Below are 24,344 nucleotides of genomic sequence, written 5' to 3'. Positions count from 1 at the left end.
CCCCGCATCGGGCTCTATGCTGACAGCTCAGAACCTGGAGCCTGCTTCGGATTCTGTGTCTCCCTCTGTCTCTGCCCCTCCCCCCTCATGCTCTGTCTCTCTCACTCTCAAAAATGAATAAATGTTAAAAAAATATTTTAAAAAAAGAAAAAGGTGCCTGACCTAATGAATGAACCATTACTGCTTATGAGACATAATGTACGTACTACATCAAACTGGACAACTTGCGGTTTATTCCCATGACATTCTGTTCTTCCTTTTTTCCCTCTCAGCTTGCCTCTCAGCTTCTCGTTATTGTCAACCTGAAGTCACCTTGCTCTTTGAGGTTAAAAGAGCAAAAAAGCCCCCCCCCCCCAAAACGAAAACACGTCAGTGAAATCTCATTATCCCATAAGCCCAACAGCCTCAAGATCACTGTGACTTCTCTATGAATTTTATGCACTTGTAGTCACTTGTGGTTTCAGTGCCTGATGTTTTGAGCTCATTTGGGTGTCATCTCCGCAATCTTCTCTGCTCTTGCAGGTGCAGACAGAAAACTTAGACCTTTGTCCCCACCTTCCCTGCCCCCACAAAAGCCAACTGTCCCCAACTTACTACTCATACAAGGCACTACTCACTGAAGGTTTGATGTAGCCCAGCCCCTCCCACTGGAAAATCCCTCCCAAGGAACTACTTTTTCCTTTCCAGGCCTCCCCCTAGGATTCTGGCTTCCCCAGCTTTCCCTTAATTCAATCCCGTTCACTTTATTATGCAGAGCGATTTAATTCTCTTTCCTTCTACTCTGCCCCAGGCTTGCCTTTGCATAGCCAAAGATTCATTAATGTCTCCATAAAACAAAGGGCCATTTATGTGATACAGAATCATTGGCAGAGATTTAGTAAGTTCTCATTTTCTCCTACTACGTGGGTGTAAGAAAGCTCTATGGAAATTTATTTTCCTCATACAGGAAGGCTGAAATGGCTACAGTTGGGGTTTTAAATAACATTTTCCCTCCTCCTTTCAGGTACACATGACATCGATTTCTCACAAACTTATTTGAAACAAACTTTTGGTCTCAGAAAGCCTTTCCACACTTAAACATTATTGCGAACCCTAAATAAACTTTGTTTCCATGGGCTTTATCGGTATTTACCACATTAGAAATTAAAACAAAAACCTATACCATTCTTTGAAACAAAAACAAATCCATTCCATATTAGCATAAATGAGATCCTTTTGCGAAAGAATACATTTCAGAAACAAAAAACCTGAGTGGGAACGGCACGGTTTTGTTTTTTGCAAGCCTCTTGAAAGTCTGGCTTAATACGAGGCAGCTGTTGAGCGTTCAACGTTTTCGCCATGTGACAAGTCCCACCGCTTCTGGAAAACCCAACCGTGGGCCACGTGTGAGGGAAGGATAGTGGAAAGAGCAGCTTGGTGTCCCAAAGCTAATTTCTACCTTGCTGACCCTGCTGTGTCAACCACTGTTTTCACGCATTCTAGTTGGGCATCGTCTTCAGAAAGTAAACAAACGAACAAAGCAATGAGCTGGTGAATGAAATCTCAACCTCGAGCCTGGATGTAGGATGAACTCACTGGTTAACTTGCATTTAAATTAAATTACTATGGGGGCACCTGGGTGGCTCAGTGGGTTAAGCACCAGACTTCAGCTCAGGTCGTGATCTCACCGTTAGTGGGTTTGAGACCCCCCCGCCGCCTCTGTGCTGATAGCTCAGAGCCTGGATGGAGCCTGCCTGGGTTTCTGTGTCTCCCTCTCTCTCTGTCCCTCCCCCACTCACGCTCTCTCTCAAAAATAAACATTCAAATTTAAAAAAAAAAAATAACTATGATTTAAGAGGGTATTTAAAAACCGTGCGTCAAGGTTGCACGCAACTGGGGACACTTCCGCCCTGGTCTCTATCTGATAAAGTTCCTTCCCGTCCTTCAAAATCGACCTGCTCTGAATGACACCTCCTCTCCTCTTCCCTACCATAAATAATAACAAGAACGAAAACAGCATTAACAGCATTGATAACTTTTATTGGCTAATCCTAGCCAAGCCACTTTACACGTGTTACCTCCTTCGATGGTCACAGTAACACTGAGCAAGGTGCTGCCGTGTAATTTTACGGATCAGGAGGCTGCAGGCTGAAATAAAGGCCTTTGGCCTCTGGCTCTATGCCTTGCACACCTGCTCTACCCTAGCACTCATTGCATCCGGGAAGTCACCATGCACGTGCTTCTGTCCCCCGCAAGGTGAGTCCTTGAGGTCAAGGGTCAGGCTGGGTTGCCTCCAGGGCGCCCCAGACCCAGGCCCCCCGCGCACGCGCGGCCGGCCCAGTCAGTGGAAGAGCCCAGAGAGGGGAGCCAGTCTTCTGGCTTCTCGATCCTCTCGCTCCCTCGGCCCGTCCGCCCCAAGCGGGACCTCTCCCTGCGGCCAAGCCCTTCGAGCTTTGCCGGGAGGCGAAGAGGGCGCGGGGGCGCGCGCCGCAGGATCCAGGCCGCCGCGGTCGCGCGCGGGCAGAGCCCGGAACCTTTCTCCTCTCGCAGCGGTCACCCCGCGGAGGCCGGAACCTTTTTTCTCGCGTCGTGCTGGCGCCGGGCGTGGCGGGGGGAGGCGTGCGGAGCCGGACCGGTCCCCCGGCGGCCGGGAGGGCGCACGCCGCCGTCGCAAACTGCTGACGTGGGCCGGCCGGGAAGGGGGTCGGGGGTGTGGGTCGCCATGGCGGTGGATATCACGCTGCTGTTCCGGGCCAGCGTCAAGACCGTGAAGACGCGCAACAAAGCCCTGGGAGTGGCGGTGGGCGGCGGGGCTGACGGCAGCCGCGACGAGCTGTTCCGCCGGAGCCCCCGGCCCAAGAGCGACTTCTCCAGCCGGGCGCGGGAAGTGGTGAGCTGGTTGCTATGGAAACGGCGGGCTGGCGAGGGGGGCGGACCCGCGACGTGGACCCCAGACCCCAAACCGGCCCCTGGCCGGTGGTCGCTGTGTGAAGGAGTAGCCTGGAGAAAGTGGTCTGGAGTGGGGGACCGGAGAGCCGACAGCTGTCTTGGGAAAGGAACAGCCTCGTTTCGAGGGATGGGAAGGCATGTTGGGGAATTCGAAAAGCTCTTGTCCGCAGAGTTCTCGGGCTGCCTTGCGAGGTATTGAGCCCGCCGTCTCTGCGGACTTGGACTCCGGAGACGCTTCCCCACAGGCCTTTGCTTTTCTGTCGCAGCACCGACCACAGTGTATTCGCCTCTTCAGTTTGCTCGTCTCGTCCCTCTCTCCTTCCCCTTTCCCCTCCTCTTCCCCTTCCCGGCTCAGTGAAATCAAAGATCACATTCACCTGACCTCTCTCTTCGTCTTGCCTGCCGCTACCGGTTAAGGGCCCAAGCTAGGGATCAGTAGGGACCAGTCTTGATACTGTTTAGGATAGGATACTGTTTAGGTTTAGGATAATCTTTCACAAACACTCTGTTACAGTCCTCTAAACTCCTTTCTCTTTCCTGGACACAGCAGGCTTTCCTTCAGGAGAGCGGAAAACTTCTTGAGGGCGGGAGCAGTGACCTCAGAATCTCCAGTGCCGGACTCCTAGCACTGTTGAGTAAATGGTTTTTGAATAAATGAATGAGTGGACAAATGGTTGTCTTGTCTTCCACACTGAACAGGAAACTCTCTAGGTGGAGAGAGAATATTTTGCCCTGTTCACTGTTGTATCGTAGGCACCAAAGGTGGATCTGGTGTACGTGGAGCTTGAAGCTTATACGATTCTGTCTGTCCCCTTTAAGAAATAAAAATACCGAAGCACAAGAAGAGGTTCAGAGCTTTGGAAGGGGCAAGTGAGGGGTCCTGAAAGTTAAACTTCATGAATTTCACGGTGAATCCACTTGTCTTTGCCATGAAATCCGATCAGATCGATGCCTGGTCCTTTGTAGACACTCACATAGTTTTAAATGAATCTCTATATGCATGAATTTGTGGCAGCTTAAGGGTCAGAAGGGGGATTGGGCCAGGTGAATACAGGTAGTCCATCAGTAAACATTAAGCACCTGCTTTGTTACAGTAACACAATTTAAAAGGAATGGTGGAGGAGATGGTCACAAAACAAGTATCCTACAGCCTCATAGATACTGTGCAGGGTACAGAGGAGGATGTGGTCAGTTCTCCCTGAGGGCAAAGAAAGGCTTTGGAGAGTTGATGATGCCTGAAACAAATCTCGAAAGAGGAGTAGATGGTTCCAGTGTCAGAAGGTGGAGAATGGCATCTCGAGAGAAGAGATGCACAAAGGTGTGGAAATAGGGAACTTTTATGCTCCGTTTATGTGTACTCAGTGCGCGTCTACGTATTAAATCACATACAAGTTAGACGGTAATGACATTTCAGATTTTTTTTGGAGGAACTTCTCATACTGTCTGACCTCCAATGAGTGAGGAATATGCCACTTTGCAATGCTATTGAATTGTTTTGATAAGCATTTGAGTGTGGCTGGAATGTGGGAACTTTGCTCTGCAGGCAGACAGATGTTATGTGGTAGAGAGTACTAGAGAAGGAGCCAAGAGACCAGGTGGTTGTCTTAACGCTGCAACTATTAGCTGGACGAGGTTACGAAGCAAATTTTATGGCTTTAGTTTATTTACCTGTAAATGTTCCCCTTTTTTTCCCCTTCAAACAGCAGAAGACTTTTAAACTGCATTGATCCCCTATTTATAGCAGATCAGAAGAGGGGCTTCTCAGGTTGAAATGAGAGGAAAGGACACTAGGACATTCTCCCTCTGCCTCCCCCCAGTTTGGTCCAGGCTCTTCCTGAGGTTCCTCATGTGGAGTTGTTATCTGTGAAGGTCACCGTTTTGGGTTTTGGGCGGGTCCTTTCTAACTCTGAAATCACTGATTTATTAACACCGTGCTGATTTTGGATCGTGTTCAGGAGTAGGAGATACGCAGGTGGTGGGGACAAGATGCACAGTTAGGATGGAACCCTTATTGAGGTTAGGCCTTAGGCCTTTTCCCCGAGGGATAGGAATGTGCTTTAGGCTTTTGAATTAATGAGCCTCAGGGACAGTAACAGGACCCTGGGCTGCTGAATTTCCTGTCACTGGAGGTAATTAAACAGAGGGATGACTGCTTGTCAGAGATGTTCGAGAGGGTTTGGTTGCATGCCATTGGAAGTTCCATTTCTGAGATTTGAAGATGTGAGTAGGTGTTAAGGCTTGGAGAGTCAGTTAAGTGGGGACATAGGCTGCATTGTTCAGGACTCCTGCCCTTCCTGATGTAGGGAAAACATGCTTTTTTTTTTTTTTTTTTTTTTTTTTTTTGCATTCTTTTGAGGAATTTTGATTTTATGTTGTAGTTGCTTGGTGTATTACCTCCTGTTCTTGCAACCATTCCCCCTACACCCTCTTCCCCCCAAATTTAGTATAGAGCAGGCGAGGGGGTGTCCTGTACTCCTGCCACAATCAGATGTGTCAGAAGGCCGGCTGTTGTTTTGTTTGTCCTGGATTGTTTATACGTCGAAGTCTGGTCAATACCAGGAGCGCGTACTCTGGTTCGGGGTTAGCTCTGGTCGTCAGACCTAAGGAACAGTAGCAGGTGATAGTAACATCTCTCATTGAATGCCTTCCTCGAAGCACTCGTGATCGTTTCTAAGATGCACGTTGCCGGCCAATTCTAGTTCTTCTCATTCCTGATGTCAGTTTTCCATCTTTCTGAATTGTCCTAGAGGTATTATCAAGATCAGTAAAACTGTATTGAAACTAGGTTTTTAATTTACCCCATAGGCTGGTTTCGTCATCATTCCTTTAAGTATTTAAGTTTATGCTCAATTTTGTTGAATTCATGTATACTAAATGCCTGTCTACCCATTAAATTACAGACAGTGATAACATTCCTATCTCGGGATGTGGTACTTGTTGTAGCAGAAAAACTCTCAATAATGATGAGTGTGCCACTTTGCGGGGGGAACCTCGCTAACTCATGTAGATTGTGAGGCGAGTGGGGGGGGACCTTGGGAGTGGACAGAGCTCTGGGGCTTGGATTCAGAAGACGTAGCTTCAGATCTGGGTTCTGCTACGTAGAACTGGGTGACTTGGGCAAGTCCTCTTACCTGAGTCTCATTTTTCACTTCTGTCACATGGGTATGATCATACCCTTCTGAACTCATAGGCTAATTACTGGCATCTTCTGAGACTATGTATCATAGGGAACCATACTGATCATTAGTTCCCCCTTTGCCCCCCGCCTTCACCCCATGTAGGCCATTTAGATGTTTTCATCAGTGGCTCTAAGCTATATTCCCCAAACCGTTTAGCTTTCCTGTACTTGCCTTTCTTTCTCACAAAAGGGAACCAAGAAAGTTCACAGAGGAATCCGTGAAAATCCTGTGCAGGTACTAAGAGCATCGGTGGTGGAGACAGCAGCATTGCTGGTTAAGGTGGCACTCTTTTATCAGCAATGGCACATGTGTGGCAAGCAGGCATCCGTTCCTCTCCCTTCCTCCCTGTGACCGTGGAGGCCAGTGCTAATTTCCTAGTAGATCTTAGGGCTCAGAATCCTTTGCAGCACTGTGGCCGAGGCAGCCAGTTGTTAGGCCTGACATTCAACTTGAAATCTGCTTGGCCTCCTGCCTGATACAGAGTAAAAACAGAATCTGTATGCTTAAAGCAGAACCATGGACTTTGTCGTTAAGTACTTAAAAGGATCTTGCGTTCACGTTATTCGGGCTTCTCATTTTGTCGGTGAGAGAAGTGATGCCCAGGCAAGTGCCATGACTGGCTCAGAGTGATGGTAGCTGAGTCATAGGACTGAGCCAGAGGCAGAAGCCAGGTCCTTTGACCCTCGTGTGACGCTGTTTCCCACACTACATCCCAGCCAGTGGGAAGCACGGACCAGACCATCAGAAAACCTGTGCTGTTTACTACCAGGTCTGTAGTACAAACAGGTAGGCCGCAGGCTCTTTCTGGGCCTCAGTTTCCACTGGTTACACTGAGAGCTCAGACTACATGACTGCGATTTCTTGTAAAGCAAAGATGTTGTGATTCCATATAAGTAATAGCGACCCTGAGCTCTGGAAATTCTGTTTTCAGATAAGGCACGCAGATGAAGTTTTCTTTGTTGATTACATATTGCTTTTGTGAAAGCTACATGTCTTGTTTTCATTTAGAGTTTTTAAGGAACTGATTATCTTGAGTTTCTGGCTGAAAGTCAAAGTTCTTATAGTGGCCCAGAGCCGGCTGCTCTGGTCCCTGCTCCCTCTCTGACCTCACCTCTTCCACCTCCCCCCTTCCTCTTGCTCACTGTGCTCCAGCTCCCCTGACCCCTTCGCTTTTCTCACTTGAACTGATGGGTTGCTACCTTAGGGCCTTTGTGTTTGTCGTTCCCTCCGTGTGGAACACTTTTCCCCTGGTTCTGTGTGGTTTGATCTTCAGGTCTCTGTTCAAATGTTGCCTCAGTGAGACCTTCCTTGACTGCACTGTATAAAGTAGCTTCCTTCTCCTGTCCCTCACTGTGCTTTATTCTTTTTGTTATCTAATGTGTTGTATCCATTTATTGTGCGTCCACTGGAATATAAGCCTCCTGAGAACAAGGACTTTGTGCAGTCTACCCCTGAATCCATGGTTCTAGACAGTGAATGAATGAAGAAGTGTTAATCTACTGTGTCGCTTTGCTTTCAGTTTTGGAGCTGGTTGATCTCTGTGCACATTCCAGTTCTAGAAATGTGTGATCCGAATATGATCCCTTCATATTACACAATATATATTCACACTTACTCCAGTATCTGGAGTAAACATCAAATAGTTTCTTTTATTATGACTACGATTCAGTTCCTATCTCAAGAAGTTTATAGTCTAGTGGGGAAGCAGACACGTACATAGTACAACAGCTCAGGTATGAGTCACACCTGTAACTTGCTCAGCATTGATTCCCCAGGTCCTCCTTGAGTCCTTTGAAATCACACAGTTGACCTTGTGTGCCAGTGTAGGGACCCAGACCTTTAGCTGGGAGGGACCACCTGGATTATTATCCAGAGTAGCTGGAAATAGACATTATTCCAAGGATTGCGTGTAATACTTCCTAAACTGGGGATTTCAGTCAAGGGAACATTCTTCTAAGAAGCAGTGTCAGGCAACAGGTGCCGGGGTCATTGGGAACCAGAGATACTGGAGATATGGCGAAACAGGACAGGAATATATCAGGAAACAGTACAGGTTTAGAATGGAGGCTGTAAACAGAACATGCGATTTTAGAATCCTCTAGATTTTTTTCTTTTTTAGTACAGAAACCTTTTTGCGGATGAAATGAGGAACAGCTTGGGCTGAGGCTGGAGTCAGGGACTAGGAAGAGAATGGTTTATTAGGCAGCCTGTCACTCTCCCACCCTTTTCTCTTCTCCTTGAGGAGCCCCTTGGGGAGCAAGCCTAAGACCCAGAGACACACTGGTTAAAACCACCGCATTGGTGTTCTGCAAGGCCTCTTCTAGCTTCAGGATACTGTGTTTTTATGGATCGTGTTAACCGAGTGTGTGCTGTAAGCAGAGCTCTGTGCTGGAGACCTGTGGTATTGAGAGCCCCCGTGGGTTGCACCTCTGAGTTTTTCCCAGAACTTACGACGACTGCAGCTTTTGGAATTCCCTTTATTCAATAATTCATCTACTCCCTCATCCTCCCTCAACATTGAACACCTAATATGTGTCAGGAATTGTGAGGACACAAAAAGCTCTGGGACCCGTGTCTCAGGCCTTCAGAAATACAGATGAAGGAAAACTAAATCTCCTTGAGGGGCAGTTAGCGGAAGACCAGCCTGGACCTTGAAGGACAAGACCTGTTCCGCCAGACAAAGGAAGGGTGATAAATCACGTTCCAGGCAGAGGGAAGAGTGTGAGCAGAGGCGCAGAGGCACAACAGCAGAGACAAGACTGCGGTGGAGGGGCCCTTCCCTGGAAGAGCCCTGGGTGAGGGTCAGGGTGGCAGGAGATGACGCTTCACTGGACTGGATAGAGCAGGGGGGCCGGTTTGGCCCACGGGCCGCATCTGGCCTGCTGCCAGTTCTTTAAATGAAGTTCATGTGTTTATTGTGAGAGAGCGAGAGGGAGCACGGGCACATGGGGGAGGAGCAGAGAGAGGGAGAGAGAGAATCCTGAGCAGGCTCCACACTGTCAGCCCGAGGCCAGATGTGGGGCTCGATGTCATGAGCCATGAGATCACGACCTGAGTGGAAACCAGGAGTACGAGGCTTGCCCGACTGAGCCCCCCAGGCACGCCCCGCCCCCTCTTGCCGCCTGTTTTGGCAAATGAGCTTTTATTGCAGTGTGACCACCTGCATTGTGTACATGGAGGCCATGGATGCTTTGGGGCTAGAGTGGCAGGGTTGCAGTGTATACAGGCCTGCAAAGCCCACAACGTCTTCTCTCTGGCCCTTTAAGGAGAAGGTGGCCCCTCTTGGGTGAGAGCACTGTCAGCAGTGCTGCACAGTTTGAACTTCGTGCTCTGAGCTACGCAAGCAGGGGCCTGATGTGATCATATTTGTGTTTTAAAATACCCGGCCATATTGAGGATGGGTTTGGAATGTAACAGGACTGACCTAGAAGGGCTAATTAGGTTGCAGGACGTCAGGAGAAAGTGGGGAAGCCAGTGGCAGTAGGATGGACGGATGTGGATGCATAGAGTAGATGTGTAGGAGGTGGTAAGGAGTGGGGTTAGAAAGAGGAAGAAGTCGAATAATTCCCAGCTTTCTGGTTGAAAAGTTAATAGACATCACAGTAATTTTGTGTTGTTTTCAAAGAGTGGAATGCCAGTCATTCAGTTCTAAACAAGAGAGACTACATCCAAGGAGCCTAATGGACTTGGGAGTTTTGTTGAAACAGCAAGTGGTAGATAGGTCCTCAATGGCAGTGCTTTCTGGTAAATCTGGGTTGGAGAGCGTAGCTGGAACCCAGCGGGGTCCTCCCGCTTCGTCATGTTTCGATCTTGGAGATTGCTGAGTCTGCAAAATAGGCGCCCGGTACTTATGGTCGGTCAGCTGTACTGAGGTGTGCAGTCGACCTCAGACCCAGCAAACGCTGGGCTGGGCCTTGTCGTGGTGAGAAGTGGAAGAAGGCGGGCCAGCCTCACGGGCTGCAGGTGGGAGCCGAGACTTGGTTGGGCTCCTTTCGATGACAAGTTCTTATGCAGAGTTCTGTTCCCCCCAGTTGTGCCTTCTTCGTTCTTTGAAGAAATTCATCTTGGTGGTGATGATCGTATCACATATTACAGAAGCGTGGTTCTCAGGGATAGTCGGTTGCTTTTCTCCTTCATCCCAAGAAAACTCTAGAATGGGTTCCCTCTTTCCTCAGTTTCTAGTTGGCAGGTCACCAATAGTTTAGTGTACCTATAAGGACAGGACTGCTGAAACGGGTCCCCTGAGGATGACTTTTTTAAAAATGTCTTATTTATTTTTTGAGAGAGAGAGCGCAGGTGGGAAAGGGGCAGAGAGAGAAGGGGACAGAGGATCTGAAGCAGGATCTACACTGACAGGGAGATAGCAAGGAGCCCGATGCCGGGCTTGAACTTGCGAACTACGAGATCATGACCCGAGCTGAAGTTGGACGTTTAACCGACTGAGCCACCCAAATGAGGATGACATTTTTAATGAATTCTCCTTTCCAGGTTCTGGCGGTCTTTTATAGGCTTGAGAACTACATTTGTCAATATATTGAGGGTGGAACCGTGTATCAGGACAGATATCAACCAAGCTCACATCAACTTGTGTAAAAAGTTAATTTGCTAATTTATTTTTTTATTTTTTTATTTTTTTTATTTATTTTTGGGACAGAGAGAGACAGAGCATGAACGGGGGAGGGGCAGAGAGAGAGGGAGACACAGAATCGGAAGCAGGCTCCAGGCTCTAAGCCATCAGCCCAGAGCCTGACGCGGGGCTCGAACTCACGGACCGCGAGATCGTGACCTGGCTGAAGTCGGACGCTTAACCGACTGCGCCACCCAGGCGCCCCAGCTAATTTATTTTGACTACTGTAACTAGTACTCAGGAGGATACAAATTTTGGAAAATCAATCCTTTTGGGGCTTCTGCTTTAGGTTAGGAACTCTGTTAAGAACTTTACATGCCTGACCTCATTTATCTTTTATCTTTTGGGGAGGATAGAAATACAATATTATTAAGTGAGTTTACAATATTGATACATGAATAATATTCTAGAATTCATACAAACTTGATGTTTGAGGTTTCTTATTACGTGGAAATCTACATGGGCTCCCTCTGGTGGGCAGAGTATCAGTGAAATCGACAGTGGTTAATTACGGATTGTATATGAAAAACTTACTCTGTTTAAGACATACAAGGTTTAAAATTGACTTAAAAAGAGGTCCCTTAAGAACCAGTCTAAAAGAAAGTGAATACACCAGAGGAAGGGAAGGGTGGTGGGTTGAATGAGCTCCTAGAACTCAGGTAGGAAAAGCCCGCAGCCCAGTTGCAATTTTAAATTCAGTAGTAGTTTTTTCTTCCTGACTTCAAAGTGTGTAAATACTAGACTTTGCTAGCTCCTGCTTGCCACAATCTAATGTATGGCTGTTTGTCAAAGCTTTCCGTTACAGCACAGAGGCTCTACTGAACCAAGAGAGTAAATCTTCACTTCATAGTATTGTACACATTCTTGTTCACTTTTTAGTTAGATGATAAGAAAACCCTGGTAAACGAACATTTGCCTTTTATACTCTACATAGAAGTGACAGACTGCAGCGTATCTTGACTCCAGAATTGAGAAAGGAATCAAAAAGCATAGGTTTTGAATTATAAATACTTTTGGACTTTGTCATTAGTTAACTTTGAGATCTTAGAGAACTCACCTAACCTCTTTTTTTGTTTTTGTTTTTGTTTTTTCTCGTTTTTCTTATTTGTTTAATGGGAGTTCTGGCTAGATAATCCTTAAGGACCTTTTTGACAGGATGGTTCCAGGATTCAGTACTCTTCTTTCTGTAAGTCCCAGGATATATCTTAAAGTGCAAAAATTTTGCAGTGACAACTGCTCAATCAATGCCTTGTGTTACTTTCCTCTTGAGTTCCTACCTACTCACAATTTTTCATTTCGATGAGAAGATGAGTTTTGTTTTTCGCAGCTGGCATTTGGTATGTTTCTACAAATGCATTTGATTTGATAGTGATTATATACTCTTCTTATAATGGGATGCTATCAGCGAGATATGTTTTTGACGTTCGCTAATTATTTTAAAATCTGACTATGAAAGTAGTAAGTGCTTGGGGTGCCTGGCCGGTGGTGGAGCCTGTGACTCCTGATCTCAGTGTTGTGAATATGAGCCCCGTGTTGGGTGTAGAGATTACTTAAACATAAAATCTTTAACAATGAAAAGTAGTACTTGCTCATTAAACAGAATAAAGAAGAGAATAAAGTTCACAGATAATACTCCTGGCCAGGAGTAATAGCCCCTATTACAGTCTTGTATATTTTTCCAGATATTTTTCCTATTAAACAAAAAGAATTTTTCTATACTGGTGTTAGTCTTTTTTGCCCCTTTCTTGCGTTTTTTCCTTAACAGTGTTGTGAACATTTTTCTATGTCAGTGTAGATTGTGTTCAATTTATTAGACTGCATAGCCATTAAAAGTAGTTCCACATAACTTACTTACCTGAACCCCTACTGAAATATTTGAGCCACTTTTAGTTTATCATCCTTTTATTTTTTATTTTTTTAAATGTTTATTTATTTATTTTGCGCGCGCACGTGAGAGAGAGAGAGAGAAGGAGCAGGGGAAGGGCAGAGAGGGGGAAAGAGAGAATCCCAAGCAGGCTCCATGCTGTCAGCACAGAGCCCAGTGCGGGGCTTGAACTCATGAACTGTGAGATCTAGACCTGAGCCCAAATTAAGAGTCGATCACTTAACCGACTGAGCCACCCAAGTGCCCCCAGTTTATAACTATATTAAACAAATAGTGTATTTTTACCAAATTTGTTTCAAATTTATAATTTCTTAAAAAGGTAAAAATTACAGGGACACCAGGGTCGCTCAATTGGTTAAGTGTCCAACTCTTTATTTTAGCTCAGGTCATGATCTCACAGTTTGTGGGATTGAGCCCCATCCACACTGACAGTTTGGTGCCTGCTGGGGATTCTCTCTTCCCCGCTGTCTGCCCCTCCCCTGCTAGCTCCCAAGCACGCTCCATCATTCTTTCTTTCAAAATAAACAAACATGAAAAAGGTAAAAACTATGTCAATTCACTTGTTGTCTGCTTAATCTTTTCTCAAATAGAAAAAATTCAGTGTCATTTCATGTTTGAATGTCCTAATATTGATACAAGGAATATTAGAGTTTATTATCAGTGCTGGGGAATATAGAAGGGGGTAGCTGATAGGGGTAGTAGGAAAAGCTTTCAAGTGGGAGCAGAGCCGTGGAGAACAAGTGAAACTGGGTAGGTGGTGGGTGTGAGCACGTTGTACATCGGTGACGGGAAACTGGCTGATTGGGCCAGTGGGGCTGCTTTGTCTGCATGTGAAACAAGCTGGGGGAGGCGCTTTCTGGCCCTGCCACAGAGGCCCCCAGTGCTTCTGTGCACCATAAACGTACTAAATCAATGGCCAGCCTGTATCTAGTTAATGACCACTTAAAATCCAATGAAAACATGTACAGAAGTAACAAAAAGCATTTCTGGAAGCAATCTTAATGAGAAATGGAAATGTCCCATTTGAAGAAAACTTCAAAATTTTGGGGAGAGATACAGAAGACTTGAATAAACAGAAACACATATTGTGTCCTGGAAGAGAAGAAAAAGTGTTATAAAGACATCAATTATTCCTAAATTAATTTGTAGGTTTAGTGCAGCTTTCATCAAAATTCCAACAGAACTGTTTTGAGAGGAGCCTGTAAGTGGTCCTGAAATGCACCTAGAAAAAAAGATGTGTGAGAATAATTTTGAAGAAGAGTAGGGGTGTGTGTGTGTGTGTGTGTGTGTGTGTGTGTATGTGTTGGGGTGGGGATACTGGTTTTGCCAGATAATAAAACATTTTAGAGACAAAAAAATAATATATGTGTTTGTAGATTGATCAGTGAAGCATATTAGGCTAGATGTATAACCTTTGATAAAAGAGGTATTGTAAATCAGTAAGAAAAAGGAGGTTTATTCAGTGATGATTCAGGATAATTGATTAGCACTTTGAAAACAAAGAAAGATTTTTTGTTGTTGTTTTTTGGTCCTTATCTCTTATTGTACATACAATACGTTAAGATATGTTTCTAGGTGAACTAAAGAGTTCATTGTAAAAGCAAAACTGAAGAAAATAAAAATGAGTATGAGGGGCGCCTGGATGGCTCAGTCAGTTAAACATCCAACTTCGGCTTGGGTCACGATCTCATGGCTCGTGGGGTTCGAGTCCCACGTCGGGCTCTGTGCTGACAGCGCAGAGCCTGGAGCCTGCTTTGGAGTTTGTGTCGTCCCCTCCTCCCCGCTCCTCCCCTGCTCTCTCTCTCTCAAAAATAAATATTAAAAAACCTTTTTTTTAATGAATGAATATGTTGTCTTCTAGAAGTGTGAGGTCTTTGAGTTTAAAAATTGCCAGCAATAGTTTCAATAATAATAAAGGTGACGATCGTGAAGATGATTGTGATGGCAACTGTCACAGTACTTTATAAAAGAGACACCGTGGCAGTATTCCCAAGCACAGGGAAGTTATTAGGGAAATGTGGCACACTGAAGAGCAGGCCATGGCGTGAGTGAAACTGCTGATCATTTTAGGTTAAAAGAGTTGCTGCCAAAACCAGATATAATTCAAACTATGTATGTAGAATTAAAAAAAAATCCTCTAGGTATGGAAATAGTGATCAGAAGGGCATACACCAAAAGGTAACCATGGCTGTTTCTGGGAGACGGGACTCCAGGTGACTTCTTCTGCTTCTATCATCCCGGATTTCTTTAATTGAGCACATATTTCTTCTGAAATGAAAAGGAAAGGGCGCCTGGGTGGCTCCGTCGGTTAAGCCTCCAGCTTCAGCTCAGGTCATGATCTCACGGCTCGTGGGTTTGAGCCCCGCATCAGGCTCTGTGCTCACAGCTCAGGGCCCGGAGCCTGCTTCCGATTGTGTGTCTTCGTCCTCTCTCTCTGCCCCTCCCCACTCGCACTCTGTCTCTTTCAAAAATAAACATAAAAAAAAGAAGATTAAAAAAGTAAAACAGAAAAAGCAAAACTCCCCGCAGATGAATTTTTATTTGCTGTGGTAGGAAATGGAGAAAAATTAATATCTTTTGATTAGAAAAATCATGAATAAGCAGTATCCGATTATATATTAAATGCAGAGCGGAGGGGGCCCCTGTTTAAAGGAAGTCTGCGGTAAAACCTTTTGTAAAGGGAGTAATTTTCCTGTAAGTCAGCTGGATTTTCGATCGGACTTTCTTAACCTGTACAAGAAAATCACCCACAAATGTTGCACTGATGTTTTACCTTTCTGGTTGTCATTCTACATACTCAGAAGCGGTAATAATAGCTACCACTTGCCGAGCACCTATTCTACCTGGCGCTGTGCTCCCAGCGCTACAGCTTAGTCGACTGTCCTTAAGTTAGGCTCCTTTACTCCTGGAGAGACCAAGGTTCACAAGGTTAAGTGGCCTGCCCAGGATGGTGTCAGCGCGTGAGCCGGGTCCCTGGGACTCCCGCTGCGTCTCCAGGCCCTGAATGCTCGGCCGGCTGTGCACACAGGGAGTGCCGTTCCAGGCCTTGGCCTTCCGCAGGTCCGCTCTCTGGAGATTTTCTCCTTGGCGTGTTGTCATATCATCTGCTGTCTTTAGGAGCACATCTTGGTGCATAAATCATATATATTTGAAAGTCCCTGACTCCCTTGTGGGGGAAATACAGCTGCCTCCAAACCTAACTTTTTTTTTTTTTTTTTAATTGACAATTACCCAGTGACCATACATCTCTTCTAAGGCAGCTGTTGAGGTACGTTTTGGGGGAAAAGAGTAGAAGGTTTATGGTTTTAAATAGTAAGGTCACTGAGAAGGAAGGAGACCCAGTTTTTACATTATAGATACTTGAAAAATTGCTAATTCCGTTCTTTGGTCTGAGGCACTAGTTAGTGATTTTGTTTCTTCGTTCAGTAGTTGGTCCCGTGGAGGACTCCAGAGCTGAGATGGCCTCAGAATTACCCCGGTGAGGCAGGGGGTGAGGCCTGTAAAACCACGGTAGTGGTCAGCCGTTGGATGTGGGCTTGCCCCGGGGAGGCCCCCTGAGGGTGAAGCATCTTCCTTCTGCTGAGGGCAGTTCCTTAGAGAGACTTAGCTGTGAGCCATCAGCAGGCAGTTCTGGAAGTTGGGGGAATGAGGGCCTGGATCCTGGAGGCACACTTGTGCCACAGCATCTTTTAGGGTTGTTGTGAGGAGTGAATGAGATACTGTGTGTTAAGCTGCTGGCAGTGTATCTGGTGCCTTATAGATCCTCATTCAAATAAAGCAACTACTTTATGACCAGCTTATATTTGTTGAGTATCTGCCTGTGAGTTAGGAAGGCGTTGAGATTGCTGTTTAGGATAAAAGATGAAAGAGACTTCCCTTTGGCCGTCAAATGCTTACGCTCTGGAAGGGGGCGTTCGAGTCATTCATTCAGTGAATATTTATTGAGCATCCGTTACAGGCTGCGCACTGTCTTTCGCACCAGGGATGGAGCGGAGATAAGACAGAATCGCTGCTTTCGTGGACGTTATGTTCTCGTGGGAAACTTGCAGTAAATAAGTAAACACATCTAAAATACTTGGGTAGCGATAGGTACACATGTTAAGTGTAAGACACGTTCATAATTCTAGAAGTCCTCAGTAGAGGAACTTCAAGAATTAAAAGACAGAGATGACTACTTCTGGGTAGGGTTGAGGAGAGACTTCGTGGAGGAGGTGACCTTTAGGTGAGCCTCGAAGGTTTTGCACACGCAGAGATGGGGAAAGGCAGGACAGAACATGTGACAGAGGCCCCAAGGGAGGGAAAGCACAGGATGGTAAAATCCCCTAGAAAAGCTGAGTTTAACCGAAGGAGTGTGAGAAATCGGGAATGGAGTGTGCCCTGTCCTGTCCTTCGGCCCTTCCAGATCCATTCTCTACCTTTTCCATGCTGTTCTTGCCCGAGGAGGCTGATTTTTATGGAGTGCTTGGCTGGGCTTCCTTGTTCTCTGGCTTCTGATTGGGTTCAGCCAGGGGGCGGTCCAGCAAGACATTGGAGGGCTAGGAGAGAGAAAGCTTGACTTTGGATCCATAGTCCTGACTCGGTTTAGGTGTCTGCCCGACAGCCCTAGAATTTTCTCCTTGTGTATATCAGGCGTCTGTGGGGTAGGATGGGGTTAGTCAGTAGGCTGGTACCAGCCAGCAACAGACAGGATCGCACTGCAGCCCCACTCAGGGCTGGCCCTGAAAGACAGCGACAAAGGGCATTCCTTCCCCATGGGCAGAACCTTGTACGATTCATCCCTACCTTTCAATTTGAGGTGGTTTTCCTGGGAGATACAGTTTTCTCTCTCTCTCTTCCCCTTTGTAGCTCAACACCGCAGTAGGGAGCAGGCAAGAATTTTAGACTCAGACACATTTTCTCTTAGTGATTTGGCAGTTCGTACTTCTCTTCCAAATATGACCTGAAAGGTTAGAGGTGGTAAATGGCTCTTATGGCATTTTGACTATAAATCTGAACTGGAAGAGAATCTGTAACCCATTATCAGATTCTGAATCAAGCTGCCTTGTCCTTCTCCTGTTTCGATTTCAGTGGAAATGTGTGTTTTTATTCTGTCAATGGACAGTTTACATACCTAATATACCTGATATTTAAAGGGAATTATATAATGAATACTTGATGTGAAAGGGACCAGTTAAATACTTTAACTCCAAGGGATTTCATTAAAGTAATAAGGAAATTACATTTAATTTTAAATGGTAGAAAGATTTTTTAATGTTATTGCTATTAAGCATCTATTACGCACACTCAGCCCATTTTTTTTTTTTGCAAATGAATTCCCAAAGCACAATTCATCTTTATACAGGTGGGAAGGAAATACTCTTGCAAAATATGTAGTTTGATGTTGTCTTCTTAGCTGTGGAGAGAAGCATACTTTTCCAAAGAATAGAATGTGATGGTTGATTGGAAACTTTTGGAGTTACAGGCTCTTAGTTCTACCTCTTGAAATAAGAAAATATATATAAATGGGTCCCCAGATGAAGGCGTGGTGGGGTATTTTATAGCCCTAATTGACTCCAGACATAGAGGCTGTGATTTGTAAGCAAGCAGTGACAAGAGGAAGTTAAATCAAAATTAAATTAAGGGAAAGGAGGAAAAAAAAGATATCAAGGAGAGGTGATGAATTTTCTGAAAGCTTCTAAATACCTATCTGTGGGTAAGTGGGAAATCTGTGACTATATCTCAGTTATGTCAAAAGATGAAATCTGGAAACATTTCAGTCCTAAAAAAGATCTTTTCTCTTTTTATAAAGCCTTTTTTCTCTTCATTACTTGGTACCGTTCACTCAGTACAGGCATATTTGCTTCTATACTTTTCCATGACTCAAACCGGCAACAAAAATCAGTGTCTCCCATGATACACATGAAGTGATATTTTGGGAGGATTGGTTTTTCTTGTTTACATTTTGGGATTTTATTGTTGTTCCAGCTTGTGTAAATAAAATTCTCGGAATGAGAGCCTACCAGACACTGGTCCACGCCGAGCACCATTTTTGCAGCTGTGTCTGTCTGTCCCCCCTTCCCTAGCCTCCCCAGCCAGTTAATTCTCGGCCCGAGAGAGGACAGGATAGTCCCCATCACAGCGCAGAGCGCCGTGTGGAGTTTCACACATATTTGCGAAATGGACGAAGTGAGTAAACGCCTGGTGCTTCCCGCGCTCTCGTCCATTCTCCTCCATGTGGGTTCAGACCCTCGCCATTTTGAGCCTGAGCCGAGATGATGCAACCATTCTGAGCCCCCCATCTCCCTTGCAGCCCAGCCGCTGTGCAGAGAACGCTGCTCTCATCGTGTTACTTTGCTCAGAAGCATTCAGTACTGCTCACTCCCCACACAGTGAATTTGGTTATTTGGCCAGCGTTCAAAGGCCCTTATAAGGCTGGTACTACCCTCTTTTCCATTTTTACGCCCTACACTTCCTCGGTCATCCCGCTGGCTTTAAACCAGCCTCCTCCGCTTTCTCGCCTCCTTTTTTGGCTCCTGCTGTTTCTCTCGCTTGGATGGCTCACCCCCCTTCACTTACTCAGATTCTACCCATCTTCAAAGGCACATTCTCTCCTCTCCTAGTCTCTTTCTTCTGAAATCAAAGCATTTGCTCATTAAGCAAGGAACTCCGGCCGTGGCACCTTCGCCGTACCGTTTTGGGTTCTCATTTAATGATCGCATCGTCGCCTAACCATCCAAGTGCCGTTGCGCCATCTCCGAACCCTATCGCTTGCTTTTGGGTGTGGGGGATGGAGAGGGAGAGGTGGGACTCTGATTTGACGCTTCTCGGCATTTCACCTCGCGGCACCACAGCCTTGAGACGGGGCAGTGACTCGGTCATTGGTTTTGTGTTCCAGGGCCTAGGTCCGCGCCTGGCCCGCAGTGGGGATTCGGTACGTGGAATGTGAGTAAACGACTAGAAGGCATTCTCAAATACGTGTTTACTACTTGGACTGAAAACTAAAATAATCAACGTAGGTGATTTTCCATCTTTTAAAAGCCATAAAAAACCCAGTTTTTAATTTAGCTTTTTTTTTTCGTCATTAACAGTTCTCCCTCCAGCACTTCTTCCTTTTGCCTGCCTCAGCTTTGGACTGAAATGTAAATCAATTTCCTCTAATTCTTTTCCCTGTGAAATTGGAGAGCAGCTGTTTAGTCACCTCCTTATAAATAACCCTTCACCACGTTAAATTGCCTCTAGGACTTGCTTTCTCCAGATTAAATTATCCCACAGCCTTTTCTTTTTCTCATAAAGGCCTTTTTAAAAAGAAACATTTGTTATTTTTTTATTTCTTTTTCTAGCTCTTTATAAAACTTTATTCTTTTCATAAGGGGCTCACAGGCAACCCCTTACGAGGGCCTGGTTGCTGCCGCCTGGCATGGCGGGCACCCTGAGTCTCTCTCTTACCTGTGTGTGGGGCACCGTGTTGACGGTTTCCATCGCCTGTCAGCTTTGACTTGCTGCCACTCTCACCCTTTGTTCTGCCTCGTTTTCCTGTGCATTCCTTCAAATGTGTCGCTTGATTTTCTTCCCAGAAACCCTACCTTACTGTATCAGCAGCCTTATGGCTCCAGGTTACAGACAACCCAGTGCAGATTTGCTTAAATGATCATGGGAATGTATTGATTTATACAACACTCGAAAAGTCTCGTGGTATGACTTCACCTCCGGCGTGGCTGGACCCAGGGGACACGACAGTGTCGCCAAAGGCCTGGCTTTTCTCACCCTCTCTGTTCTGCCGTTCATGGTGTTAGCATCTCGCTTAGGGCACCTCCCAGCTCTTGCTTCACACTGGCCAGAAAGCTGTAGTCCTTGCAGACTTGGCTTCCCATACTGCTCTCTCCAGGGAAGGAGAGGGGCCCGGTCCGTGTAGTATCCATCAGAATCTTGGAATTGACTCGTAAGCCTATTTTTAAATCCATCCCTGTCCCCAAGGGGAGAGGACATACTCTTAGTTTGGCTTTTACTTAGGACCCAGCCCTGCAGCGGAGCAGTGTCCCTTCCACCCGATTCGTATAGCTGAGAGTAGGGGAAGAATGATTTCCAAGGAAATTCGGGGAGCTCTTTCCAGGAGGAGGAGAGCGGCGGATATGGGTGGCCAACAGTAAAGGTACTTGCACTCGAGATTGTGCCCTTTCACTCCGCCTTAGATTTTTAATATCGCTTGAAACGGAGGGTATCTCTGAGAATGAATTCTTTCATTTCCTCACTCGCTATCTATCGAGCCTCCAGCATACATCACGAATGCAGCCAGGTATCAGGCAGGCCACCGTGAGTGATACTGGGAGAAACTCATAGTCTAGTGAAAAGAGAGCGCCAGGGGCAAATAATTACAGTGCGTGGTGATAATTGCTGTTCTCAAAGTACGTATGGGTCTGGAGGTGGAAGTGAAGACCACTTCACTTGGGAGGGGCCGAAGGGGGAAGGGCTTCCCAGGAGAGGTGAGTCTCGAGCTGAGCCTTGAAGGAGAATAGAGCGGGAAGGGAGGGGCATTATCCCGAAGGCCATGGTGAACTGGAAAAGGTTGGGGCCGGGACGGACGCGGCCAGGTACGGATTTTGGAAAGATCCTACTGCTGGCCATGGGTGGACTTGGCAGAGGTGAGAAGGACTGGCAGCGAGGAGGAAGACGGCTTGAGCTGGCACCGCCTTCGCGTGTCCTCGAGACGCAGTGAAGGCCGGTGACCGTGAGGACAGAGGACAGATCCAAGGTCTGTTTGACAGGATTTGGGACTTGTTAGATGTAGGAGATGAAAACCAGTGGGTCCTAGACTACTTCGAGGTTTTAATTGTGGGTGACTAGGCGGGTGGCCAGAATGAGTGCGGTTTTATAGTTATTTGAGGTGCCTGCTTAAAAGCCAAGGGACACATATTTGGCAGTTGTAAATACAGAAGTGGACCTCGGGGGGAGGTTTCTGAGCCAGAGATGCAGATGGGGAGACATCAGAGCGTAGGCGGAGGTTGAGGCCTTAAGGAAGGAGCAGAATTGCCGGAGGGGATTTTCATAATGAGAAGAGGGCCCCAGGGGAGTCAGGGAAGTTAGACACGTGGGTCCCTCCAGTAATGGACCTCTTCTTACCTTGGTGAAGGTAATGTCACCTGAGATGGCTTGTGGCGTGGTGGCTTTGAGCATGGACTCTGGGCTCCCCTACCTACTGGTGGGTGACTTGTGGGTAATGGGAGTAAAGTGGTACCTAATTTTGGAAGATTAAAGGAGCGAAGCACTTTGAAAGTGCTTGGCATGTAGGAAGTGTGATAAAGTATTTGATAAACGCAGAAACTAATAAACGTTGTACATGCTGTGCATTGTGTATCCCTCTCTGTCTCTCCGAGGCAGTTCATCCGAAATCGAAAATTAGTTTGTTTGGACTTAAATCATTTCCTTGTCTGAAAACTCTGGTGGTTCCAGTACAACGATGCAAGTATCAGACTTCTTGAAGATTTTCCAGATTATTTATTGGATTATTTTTTCCATTGCCTGTTAATTTTACCTCTGACTTTGAAGCAGCTTTGTTTCTTCCACGCTTGACATATTTTTAAATTGTTCCTGATACCTCATAGCGTACAACTCTCTCTCTCTCTCTCTCTCTCTCTCTCTCTTTTTAATTTCCTTCCTCAGAGTCTTTGGTAAAGTTCTGGAATGCTCTGTTAGTAGCTCCCCCGCATTTTGGTCAGTTACTGGCATGATACTTTTAATCAGGCTGCTTTTCTCATCCGTCTGTAGGAATTGGCAGTATTTTCAACTCCTCTCCATTATGGTCAGGAATATGAACTTGCTGTCTTTTCTTTTTCCTCTTCCATTTTCCCACGTAAATGTCTTGAACCACTGATTAGATCTGTGTGCCCACAATAACATAAGCAGGCATGAAGCTGAAACCTGATTTAAAGGAGTATGTACAGAGTCTGTTACTCTATGAAAGTTTTTTAGAGTCCAGATGAAAATAGAACAGTATTCAGGGTGTGAGTATGTTGCCGAATCTCTAACACTCGTTGAACCAGACATCGTGTGTGTTCATTTTTAAATAACCGGGTGGGTCACTTTTTTATTTATTATGAACACAAACACTGATGCTAACAGCCGGCATGTGAAAGGAAAACGGGCAATAGTGATGAAAACCATTTAATGATTAGTGAGGAAACAAATATTGTTTAATGAAAATAAAAACCATGTCTAAAGGGCCTAATGCTGACTTTTGGAAATATAACCGTGTTGCGGTCTGTTGTGTACCCTCTGTCCTGTACAGTAGATATTGTTTAAAATTGCTTGGGAACTGGAGCTTGCAATTGTGAGCCTGGAATGTCCTGCAGATAATTAAGTTGTGGTCAGGCTTTGGAAAAATAAAAAGTTCTCGAACTATGATTTTATAAACATGCTACAATAACATTTCTTTATATTTAACAGTTTCTTATAGAAAGCTGATACTCTCATGAGGCATTGATTAAAGGTAAAACATCAAGAAAGAAAAAATATTAAATTAAAACTTCACTTAGGATGTTGACAGTTGGCTTGTAATATTAAACAGATGTGTATGTTCCTGGGGATATTCTTCTTTCTGAACTGAATTGCTAAGTTGTATTTTTTTTTTTAATGACAACTACAAATTTTTGATCAGTTAATAATTTTAAATGCCCTCTCTACAATCTTCTGTATTCTAACTTCATCTGTAGTTTGAGCCCTCTCAATGATATAATGATTGGTGAAACCTTTGCTGCCGCTTCTAAAGTCTTTCATTTTCTTTCTTTCTTCTTTTTCCCCCTCTTAAAGCTTAACTGGGCTCTTCTGATTTCATGATGCATTCTTGGAGATTGATTCCTTGAAATAATTTTAGGATCATTGGGTGGAATTCTACCCTTTCAGATTTATGTCTATACTTTACTTCCATATAAGTTTCACATTGGTATTTGAGTGCACAAGTTGACCTACATTGTGGTATTGTGTTTGTGTGGTCAATTGTAAAGGCTTCGTGAAATGTCCGTGTAGCCAGCCATGCAGATCGGCTTGTACCCCCGTGCTGTGGGGCCAAAGAAATGTCAGTGAGGTGGACTGAAAGGAAACCAGGCCGTGGAGCCAAAAGAGATCCAGTGAATCTCTTTTTGCTTGTAAGGATTTTGCCATATTAGACAAATAGCATAGAGTCCAGTAAAGGCAGTGGAGTGGGGTGGGCAGAGTGGAGGGGTGGCTTTGGTGGGTAGGTCGACTTTGGTGAACAGAGGAGGAGTCAGATCGGATTTTGTAGGATGAGTTGAATGTATTTGACATCTTCCAAGATTCTTTAAATCTATTTGTACAACTAGATAAACTGTTCATTGTTGTGTTTGGGCTGATGAAAAAATTTAAATTCTGAAGATCATTTTAATTGTAAGCCTTTGACGTGCGGACATCTTATGTTCTCTGGAAGATATATTTCGCTGGGCAGGAGTCTTTGATTAACCTGGAAGAACAGTGTAGTTGGTTTGGATAGATTTATTTATCTTGGAACTGTGTATTGTTTGCACAGTCTTCTTTTTGGAATCAGTGTTTTTTCTCTGCAGATTCCATTAGGGAAGCTCTGATTTGGAGCCTCAGAATATGGAAGGCATTTCCAATAAACACAAACAAAGGCTCACTGCATTGTCTGAACGAGTACAATGACATATTTTATCATACAGAATTTTATCTAAGCTCAAGAGTAATGAATTCATTTTTAATAGCACATTATTTAAATGTG

The 24,344-nt window shown here is 45.3% G+C and overlaps 1 protein-coding gene across 1 annotated transcript in view; it reads left to right on the top strand.

Moving 5' to 3' along the window:
• Positions 1–2,372: 2,372 nt before the first annotated feature.
• The window catches only part of STX18 (syntaxin 18), a 119,486-nt gene continuing 97,514 nt past the window's right edge, over positions 2,373–24,344 (top strand). The window contains exon 1 of the mRNA XM_042936907.1: positions 2,373–2,869. Coding sequence (XP_042792841.1) covers positions 2,702–2,869 — 168 coding nt within the window. The 5' untranslated portion in view covers positions 2,373–2,701. The remainder of the gene's footprint in view (positions 2,870–24,344) is intronic.

Source organism: Panthera leo, chromosome B1 (assembly GCF_018350215.1).
Source record: "Panthera leo isolate Ple1 chromosome B1, P.leo_Ple1_pat1.1, whole genome shotgun sequence".
NCBI classification, from domain to species: Eukaryota; Metazoa; Chordata; class Mammalia; order Carnivora; family Felidae; genus Panthera; species Panthera leo.
The sequence above is the reverse complement of the archived record's forward strand: the minus strand, read 5'-3'. Positions and strand labels throughout refer to the sequence as shown.